Source organism: Lates calcarifer, linkage group LG13, assembly GCF_001640805.2.
Source record: "Lates calcarifer isolate ASB-BC8 linkage group LG13, TLL_Latcal_v3, whole genome shotgun sequence".
In the NCBI taxonomy this organism is placed as follows: domain Eukaryota; kingdom Metazoa; phylum Chordata; class Actinopteri; family Centropomidae; genus Lates; species Lates calcarifer.
The window spans coordinates 11,886,611-11,896,875 of NC_066845.1; the positions used below are offsets into that span (position 1 = coordinate 11,886,611).

At 40.9% G+C, this 10,265-nt stretch overlaps 1 protein-coding gene across 1 annotated transcript; it reads right to left on the reverse strand.

Annotated features, from left to right (window-relative positions):
- Positions 1-92: 92 nt before the first annotated feature.
- LOC108878708 (hyaluronan and proteoglycan link protein 1) lies at positions 93-9,169 on the reverse strand. The gene is made up of 4 exons (XM_018669656.2): positions 8,861-9,169; positions 3,697-4,041; positions 2,042-2,344; positions 93-1,906 (listed from the first exon to the last, which is right to left on the reverse strand). The coding sequence occupies exons 1-4, from the start codon at positions 8,952-8,954 to the stop codon at positions 1,617-1,619; spliced, it is 1,032 nt and encodes a 343-aa protein (XP_018525172.1). The 5' UTR covers positions 8,955-9,169; the 3' UTR covers positions 93-1,616.
- Between the last annotated feature and the right edge of the window lie 1,096 nt (positions 9,170-10,265).

The window sequence follows — 10,265 nt, forward strand, 5'->3', positions numbered from 1 at the left end:
TTAAGCCTCACTATCACCACATAAATCATGCTGATTTTGGTTCCAGTAAAAATAAAAATGTTCATTGTTGAAAAAAGGAGCATTTCCAAACATTGATTTTAAAAGTTATACTCTTTATTTCAAACAGCTTTTGTTGAAAAAGGTATATGGCGATGAGATACAAAAATACCTTCACCTTTTTTTCATGCGCAAGTGTGTACAGATGCACAAGTGTGACAGACATTTTTTAAGTTTAGCTTTTACAAACAATCACCATAATACCACATGTAACCTGCAGTAAGTACCATATGTCAATGCCTGTGGTTAGAAAAAGTAAAAAGAGATAATGTAACAAAAAGCAAAACACAAAATACCAAGTTATTTTTATGACTGATACCTAAAAAATGTGCTGTCCACTGCTACCCAGCTCAGTGTGTCAAAAGCATGGGCACTGTGGTCCAGAGAGAATTATTAGAGACAACGTGATTTTTTGCTGGTTTTGTTTGAACTTCCCAAATTCCCAAACACATATTCAGATCCAGTCACTACAGCATATCTATGACTATCAATGAATCCTTATTCAGGAGTGTAAATGATAATCAGGGGAAACATGAAACAGTCTCAGCAGTCAGAAAGGATTTCAGCTCATTAGATTAGTTGTACTTGCACTTACTGTTATATTAGATCTCTTGTCTATCTTAGGGATTTACCTCAACAACAAAAAAAATCTGCAAGTATGAGACAGAATCTGTATTTTTCTTTAAAAAGAACATTATAAACATAAAAAATTATGGTGACAAACATTTGAAAAGTAAAAAATTATGTTAAAATAAACATACTGTATATGGTTACAAGAGTAAAAAAATCATTTCAAATTGTAATTGGGATTTGATCTAATGGGAGCTATCAGTCAATGCAAGATCACAGTCTGAGACATTTACATTCATTTTCTTGTTTAACAGTAAATTTGATCACAGCTCCTCGGTAAGAAAAACCTCTCTGCAATTTAAGAAAAGAAAAATAAAAGAGCTTCAACTCTGATGAGAGAAGGATCCATTTGATTACTTACTGCAATATAACATGTTGATATCCGTAGCTCAACAGTGGTAGCCAAGTTATATTTGTGACTGTAATGAATTTAAGGTCATTCACTAATGTGATACTTGACTAAATAAAATACTAACTGGTTTTGTTCTTTAGAAACATTTTTAAAGCAGCAAATATCATCTGCACACAAGCATCAATGCTCTAAATCTTGAACTTCACACATCTAATTATTCTGTGGAGGACAAACCAAACTTAGATGATGTTTCACGTCCATTAAGTTCTTGTCTCTGTCACATCACTCATACATTAACACTGTTGCCCTTTACCCAACAGTCTGTGTAAAATTAATGAATCCACAGTTAGAGTAAAACGAAACTTAATGGCTACACAATATTTTGTCATTTGTTGCATATGTATGTAAGATGTACAGTATTGATTTTTTAGGAGTTAAAAAAGGGTTATCACAGCTTCAGGAAAGTATTGAGTTCATGCTAGTTAAAATCCAAAGCTTATCTGCTTTATTGTTGATTTTATTTGTTGTGGTTGTTGCTGCTCTTTGGTTATGGCTTTCCCTACTCCTATCTACCCTCTCACTGCTGGGTCTTGTAGCAGTAAACGCCATAAGACTTTTGGCTCTTGTCTGGGAACCCAACCAACCGCACTGCAGCTTCTGTGGGGCTGCAGTTCTTGCGGGGCCTGGAGATGGGGTAGCGGACACTCCCGTCAGCCAACCAGCCGGCATCACAGCGATCGTAGCCCTCAAGCTTCCAGGCGGAATACATGTGGCCCACCTTGGCAATCTCTGCGTCATCATCTAAGCACGCCTGCACAGCCTCGTCAAAGGTCAGCCTTTCAGGCTGGACCAGCCAATAGAAATGCCCTGATGGCAGAGAAACAAAACAAATTTTCAGGAGAAGAACTTGATGGCCATACTCTTTTCCTCATAGAGGATCCAAGTAATTTTTGGTCCAGTCGTACATAGCAAATCAACACAATGGACAAGGTGAAACCTCACCCTTGAGGGCAGAAGTGTAGCAGAACACATCGTAGAGGGCCGTGTCTTTGTCACGAGGGCCATAGTTTCTGAGCCCAGGCCCGTTGTTGGAGCCACCACAAGGCTCTCTAGGTTTGGTGATTGGATACTGCACAGTGCCATCACTCAGCCAGCCAGCGTTGCACCAGTCCAGGCCGTCCTTCCAGGCCTCGTACAGCTGATCGTAAGAGGCAACCACGGCATCAAGGCTCACACAGGTCTGCATGGCAGTTTCAAAGTTCATGTTGTAGCGGCCCGAAGCAGGGAAGTATGGGAACACAACACCTGAGTGAAGCAGAAGAGATTAAACCTATTAGTTTAAATGAAAAAAAACCTACATCTTTCTTCAACATCTAATCTTCTTTTGTGCAAAATCTAATGATATGGCCATGTACAATACAGTCAGTTATCACATTCCAAGTAACTTAGCATTACCAGGCTTCAGGGCACTTTACGAACTAAAAATCATTGGCTTAATTTGCTAATGCTAATGCTAATTTGCAGCAACTCAGGCCTGTAGACAAATAAAGACTGTGTGTGGTCTTGGAGACCACTGCAGTCTCTCCAGGGAGGCTGCCTTAGCTGGCATGCAATATGTTTAGTTTTATGTTAGTGAATGTAGGCCTATTAGTCTTTCAGGTCCAGCAGCTTGCAAAATGTCTTTAGAGGCCAGACTTACAAACTAACTCATTAATTTTGTGCTTGTCTGCCCCTTTGCGCAGAAGAAAAGATCATCTTATGAAAACTAGGTGTGAAGTTCTGCTGCATTAAAGATCAAAGCAAAGAAATAGTAAAATCATAATTCAGAAGTGAATCTACACATCAGAACAGCCTAAGTCAAGAGAAATATGTACATGATGCTGTAGACTTAATGGCAGAAATGCTCTCATAGTTTAGTCATCCTGGTGCCTTCCTTCCACCACTATCTATTAATGATTACTAAAAGCAAATTTTAACAGCCATATCAAAGTAGCAGAAGGATGATATTATTCTGTTAAACCTGCTTTTGTCTAAATCTTTGTGTGCGTGTCTACCCTCCACCCAGCTTGATCCTTCGCACATGTGCAAAACTATCAACAAAATGTGGGTGGGAGCCTCCTTTTGGTATTAAAGAGCTATGACATACTGCAAATATTTAATGTGTCGCCATGCAAGATTTTTAGAAATATACTGCATGAATTAATGTGTAAATAATCACACTTGCATGGAACGCAGTGAGTGTGCCAGAGAAAGACATTGGAGCAAGCTTAAAATTTGATGAGTAAGTCAGATGTATGAGGATATGGGGCCGGAAAAGATGCAAAATGTGTTTCTGTTTACTGGTGTTGAACAGAATTCAAATGTAATCATGACTGAATCATTACAGCGGGTTGTATAAATCAGCACAAGCTGTCTGTTCTTTTCCCACAAGAAAAGGAAATGTGGATGTTTTCAATAAGTAGAAACAAAAACATTGTTGCGGAAGATGGTTGATTTTGAATTATGCATTTTTAACTGGAAAAGGACACGTGTAAAATAACTAGTGAACAAATAATATACTCCCAGCTAGAATTTTTTAAAAATAGAGATTACATGAGATGAGATGAGACCCATCCCTAAACTAAGTTTCAAAATAGATACAATAAAACAGAATTTACCATCAGTGAGACCACCTTGCACCTCCAAGAAGATTTCTTGCACTGTGTCTTCCATCCCGTTGATGATCTCACAGTGGTATTTTCCTGTGTCTTCCATGGAGACATCAGTCATTACTAAGGAGGCATCTTCATCATCACTCTCCTGCAAAAAGACACGGTTCTCGAAGCTTCCATAGGTCTTCTTGTGGAATCCCATTGACATCAGCACATCCTCATTCAGTGCTTCATCATCTGCCACCTTGGTCCATTTGACTCGAATGCCAATGTGACCAAAGGACATGCTGTTTTTGGACAGAAGCGTGCAGGGCAGGGTGACGTTGGCGCCCAGATCAGCAAAAACCTTAGCTGGAAAAGAGGAAAACATGATATAACCTTATTGGGGTTTGGTGGTGACTGGGCCTATGACACTTGAACTTGAAACGGAAAACATTATATAACATTAATATAAATTTGCATGATATGCTTCCAATATATATATATGATATGCTGCTGTGCTTGGCGTGAAACTGATGTAGCTAAAGTCTGTTTGAGAAAACACCAAAAAAGGAAAAATCACTGAACACAGCTTTTCCCAATTTTCCCCTTTCTTGGTCTTTGTTTTTTGTGCAGAATTGTTCCACAACAGTTATGGCATGTGTGTACTGTGTGCATTACTGTACTATACGCATGCATACACATATGCTTATGGTTCAAAAGTACTCTCTCACTCAAAACTATCAAAGAGTCTGGGGGGATGCTGTTTGGTTTATTAGATACAGTATTGGACAACAGCCAGTCTTCAGCCCCTGGAGCCAATCGTCCTCTCCAGTCTCCTTCCTGCTCTTGTCAGTGCTGGCACTTATAAACCTTTGGCTCCTCCGCATTAACCCTCAAAGTGCTTATCTTTCATCCGCTTCATCTGATTTGTGTAAAGTATTGGAAAAGCAAGCAGATAATGGGGTTAATCATACACAGAATCTAGCTGTCATCATTATTTTTTCTTCTGTTTATTTTCTCCCTTTCTACCCTCCCTGTCCAAACTAGGCCACCCTTTAACTCAAAACGGCAGGTCATTTGTGTCTCGCCACAATCTCCCTGATGTCCGTGTTTAGACCTCACAGGGCTTGCTTAGTTAAGGAGACCCCAAACAGCAAGGGGTGGCCTTTGCAAGGCAATAACAAGGACCAGATGGATAGATGTACAGGACCCCTGACCCCCACCAACACAGGTACAGCCTTGAACAATCAACCTTGTAAGTGGAGTCAAACCCTGCAACACACAGGGCTTGTCATATAATTTGGTAATTGGATAACTGAGTGAATCAACTTCCACAACTGTGGCTTTTTAGCTGTAAGTGGTCTGCAGACACAGCCATTAATCTTATGCAACCAACCAGGTTTTGGCTGACTCCAGCTTCAGTGCTTAAACATCATCCCTTGAGTGTCTGTTGCCTTGTCTAGGATTTGCTGAAAACTGACTAAGCTGCTCTCTTTCTGATTTATTTTTCTTCCCACTAACTCAGTTTATATCTGTGCCTGAACCAGTCCTGTCTATGTTTTCTGACTGAGAATGCCAGTGTTTGTGTTGAGGTGCCTGGCTTTAAGCAGCCACTCTAGGGCCATGACTGGAATACTGTGTCACTGGCTCTTCAACAGGGAAAATGTTTCCCACATGGGCAATACAGGAAATGATAGGAGCCACTGGCTTTCTGCCTTCTGCTCTGATCAACCCATGGTCTGCCCCTAATACACACAGACACACACACAAACACTCACACACCCAGAGGAGTGACACTGAAACAGCTTCTAATCAACCCCAAGCCTAAACTGTCCCAATCCTCCATTCTAACTACACAGTAGATGTGTGTCTGGACTTTGTTCAGTGGTGCTCAGATCATTACTATTGAGCTCTCCTGCAGAAGGATTTAATTAGCAGAGCCACTGCTGACAGACCTAAGCTACCCTTCAGTCCTGTCTTGTGCCACTTTATACTTCATTTTTCCATGTCTTTCATAAGGCTGCATATGCCAGCGACTACTTCTATTACACAGTCACCACACCCAGTAGCCTCACCCACAGTAGGATGCCAGGTATTTTTTAATTTTTTTTTTTACAAGCTGAGAAACAGCTAATTACTAATGTCTTCAAAAGCAGCGCAAATCTTAAAAGATGTCTGGACGAGATTCCTCTTCGACCGTTCTGTCAGTAAGGAATGACTCACAGCTTCACGGTGCCTCATAAATTCTGTGCACGGATAGCAGTTTTGCATTAAGTGTGATTGAAACCTGAGGGATCCAGAATGTCTAAACTGCTCATCAAAAGCCCTGGCGAAGGTGAAGGCGATGGTGACGTCAAATGTAAGCTCACCAGATGTGATGCCATCCAAGGTTTATGCCTAAAATTTTCCAAATTTCTATAGGGAATAGAGTGGATAGAATAAAGGGGTTCATTGTACTGTCTTAAGAAAACATTGTTCCGTCCAGAAAATGATGAAATGTAAGAGAAAGAGAAAAGAGGGAAAGAGTTTAAGATTAATTACTGTGGTTATGCCAACCTAAAACTTTATAGATCACTAAATGAAAGCATAATAAAGACCTCTGTCTCTTTGACATATCATATATTCTCGAGCAACCTTGATGATAATGCTGCCTGAGACACAGGAGTAGCAGACTGAGAGACAGGCATGTTGAAAGTAATTCCACACTTTCCTGCTCCTGCAGTTACCAGCAGACAAATGTCCCACAGGAGAATTTGGCCCCGACCGTGTGGGGCCACACTACACCCATAAAGCAACAGCCTGTTGTGTGTATTTAGCCTTTCAGGGAAGAGAGGGAGGCCTTTCTTTTTTTTGTCACACCTCAAACAACATCCTATTTATATGAGACTCTCTGAGGTCAAAGGTGGTGATGAATTGTCACATTTAACATAAAAATGGGTCGTCTGTGTATTCAGAACGGTTTCTATCGGAAACCTCTCTGAAGAGTGCAGCTGGGAATGAAAACACAGCAAAGAAATAAATGAAAACATGTGCATGACAATAAAAAAACGCTCTGCAGCTGCAGCCAAGACCTACTGCCATTTTATGACCGAGCACAATTCTCTCTCACTCTGTAAAAGGTTGTATTAGGGAGTGATTGGAACCATCTGCTTCTTTGTAACACCAAACTGTAAATTAACAGCATTACAGTGGTCCAAATCTACTCAGTGACCTATATATTTTGAAACTACTAACTAGGAGTTTAATTATAAACCCCTAAAAATAATTTGCACTTAAATTCATTAAATGAAACAAATGTTTAATTTGCTCAAATCTCCCATCTATGAAAGGATAGAAAGGACTGAAATCTGCAGAGAGCAGTCATTGTGTGTTTATATCAGTGAGTGTGTGTAGAGTGTGCCACACCCTCTGACAGAGCAACAAGACATGTGATGCTTTACAACATCCCGCAGCTTTGCTCTTGTCTGCTGCTGCTGGCCTGCTTATGTCAATAGGGAGAAAGAATTAACAAGCACAGCTGGGACAAACAAATCAGGCCAACTCCTACACACTAATTTCAATAAACTCTTTCCTGTTGTCTCTCATATGGAACAAGCGCAAAACACAAAGTGTGGGTGTGTATTGCTCACATGGGTGCACATATGCAATCCCCAGCACACATGTAGAGCAGACTGTCAACAGAGTCATTTGTTAAATTTCACTCAAATTGAATGAGCACATATGAGATAGGACTAAAAACATGGCTCCACAGACATCTCATCCCCTACCGTGAACACATTTTCTACTCAGCCCCCAGCCTCAGCCCATTCCAAGCCCCCTTTCCCACCCAGCCCTAGCAACGGAGCCAAGCCTCAGTAACCAACAACCACAGTGAGCATTAGACTTAACAGACTATTACCTCACAGGGAAAGACAGAGTCATTTGGCTGCTGTTGAGCATGGGGCTCTATACATTTGGCTCTGGGTCATTAATCTTAACTTTGCTCCTGTCAGACTGCCTGTTACCATGGCGGCTTTCCAAAAGCTCCCAGTGCCAGAGTGAGTCAGTAGGTATAAGGACAGGCAACGCCCCGTGAACAGACAGAGAATACACTGATCGTATGGCCAATGAAAGCTATACTGTAGGGAATGGTGATTGAGCTGGCCTGAGCCCAGCCAAATGCTTTCACATGATGCAAACAGTGAGGTCATATACAGTATAAACATACATGCGCAGACACACACACATGCACACGCACACCTGTGACATCACTGGCCAAAGGGAGTAATTTCAATGTTTGGATAAAAAAGCATCATCTAGTCCCAGAGTGAAACTGCTCTCCCCACAGACGGGCCATTTCCTCCCATCTTGGAAGAGAAATAGCTGAGACATCCCTAATTTGACATTTACTGAGTCAGCTTGCACGGCCCCTGAAAGCACATTAAATATCACTCAGTACATATATCCTAGCTACCACTTTTTTTCTCTCTCATCACAGCGGTAGATCTAGTATTTCATAGCTAGCAGTTGCAGCAACCATCTCAGTATGTTATCCTGTAGGCAGGTGTGAATTTGAATTATAACAGCTCCATGATGGAGTGCTCCCTGATAAGATTTCTTTCTAGGTTTTCATTTTCTGTCTGCAGCAGGATTAAGAAGGCGACAGAAAATTGTTAAAATGACAGGAAAAAAAATGACAAAAGGTCAAGATTTTACTGTGGGAAATTCTTCTCACGATTTACATCCAAAAACACAAGTGCTACTAGCCTAGTTTCAGCCACTGAGGCACCTGTGACCCAATTTTCAGAGTACAACCAGTAGTGTCTTTGGTGTGGTCTTCATTCAGTAGTGTGGGCAGAGAGCCTCTATGAATGACAGGGTGATTTATTCACCAGCTGGTCCGTGCTGTGGTGGTCTGTATGCAGCAAGTCAATAAAGTCAATGGTGAGTCACACTGTGGCTGTGTGTGTGTCACCCCAGAGACGACTCCGTTACCTACTGCTACAATGACCCTGTTGTTACACAAGCCTGTGCTGTGGTACCACTTTACTTCCACAGCTCATCCTCCTGTTCATCTTTTTCTCCATGCACAACCACACTTACAAAGACACACACACATGCATTCACAAAAGATAAAAGAAAACACACACAATTTTAAATACAGATATGAGGGTGATTTTTTTTTTTTTTAACAGAAATGTAATCTTACCTGATATTTGGAAGGGAGGAGGGGTCATCACCCCACTGTATGCACTGCCAGCCAGGGTCAGGGAGATAATTGTGATGCACAGCAGACTCATCATTTTCTCTTTTTTCACAAAATGACCTCTTCAATAAAAAAAATATAAATATGAAACTTAAAAAGGGGGAAAAAAAACAAACTAAGTTATCTAAACTGTAAATATTTAAAGAGAGCTCAAACAATATTTCTTTTAATTTTTATTCATCTAACAGCCCCTCTTTCTGTCTGTCTTTGTGCAGCAGCCGTCTGTGGTGCTACTGGAAAGTTTGGGCTCCTCAGAGGTCCAGACAAGTGCCTTTTATTGTAGCTTTGCATGGTCGAGACCACTCCCCCTCCCCTCAGCCCATCACCATGCACAGCTCTATACTGGCTCCCCTTTGCCACATTATTCATGAAAGACTCCCTCCTCTCCTTTGGGAGAGTGAAGGATACAGCAAAACTCCAGATAACCTGCAGATAATTATCCTGAGTTATACAGTATGTACTTTAGCTAGAAGTGGAACTATAACTATTCCTGTGCACAATGTTTTACAGTAAAAATAACAAAACTTAGGTAATATCACTGAAATTGATCAGATGTACACGTATCCTCAACACAGCCAGTGAGTGAAACACCACATCCGTCTCATGACTTGCAGCCTTGGTATGTTTTCACTCTATTAACTGTGATTCATTCTGGTTTTATGCTCCATTTCATTACTGTTTTTATAATCTGTTTTATTGAGCTTTAATCACACAAATCAAAATTAAGTTAAATATTCTCATCATGCTTAACTCTGAGCTCTTTAAAGGGCAGGGGCACTTCCCCATCCATGCACACAAGCAAACACACACACACACACACACACACACACACACACACTTGAGAGAGAAGTCATTGTTGTTAGTTCTCAGCCTTGTTGGCTTATATGTACATTTGATGCGAGGCCATTAAATATAGAAGGGTCATAAAAATGATGTATACAGAAGGTCTGCCTACAAGTCATACTTTACCTAATCCTCCTGTCTTTCCTTTATTTATCATTCCCTTCCCTTCCTTTCCTTTTCTTTCTTTTCCCCATAGCATTTATTCTGTACATTCGTTCAAGGCTACATTTCTTCTCTGCCATTCTTCAAATTTGAAAGTGTGTTATAACCATCTGTAACTAAGAAGGTAAGAGATCAAGTCAGCTAATACCCATCCTCCCCACAGTTTGACAATCCCATAGTCACTGTAAATTGTGTGAGTATGTTCATTCTCTTCTGATGCTATAGCAGAGCAGTGACAGCAGAGAATATCTCTAGGGAGGGAGGACATGGATTTGTGACCAGCCGAAAAGAAGAGGGCGCCTGTGTGGTCTCTCTTAAACGTTTTCTCAGCCGTCTATACTGT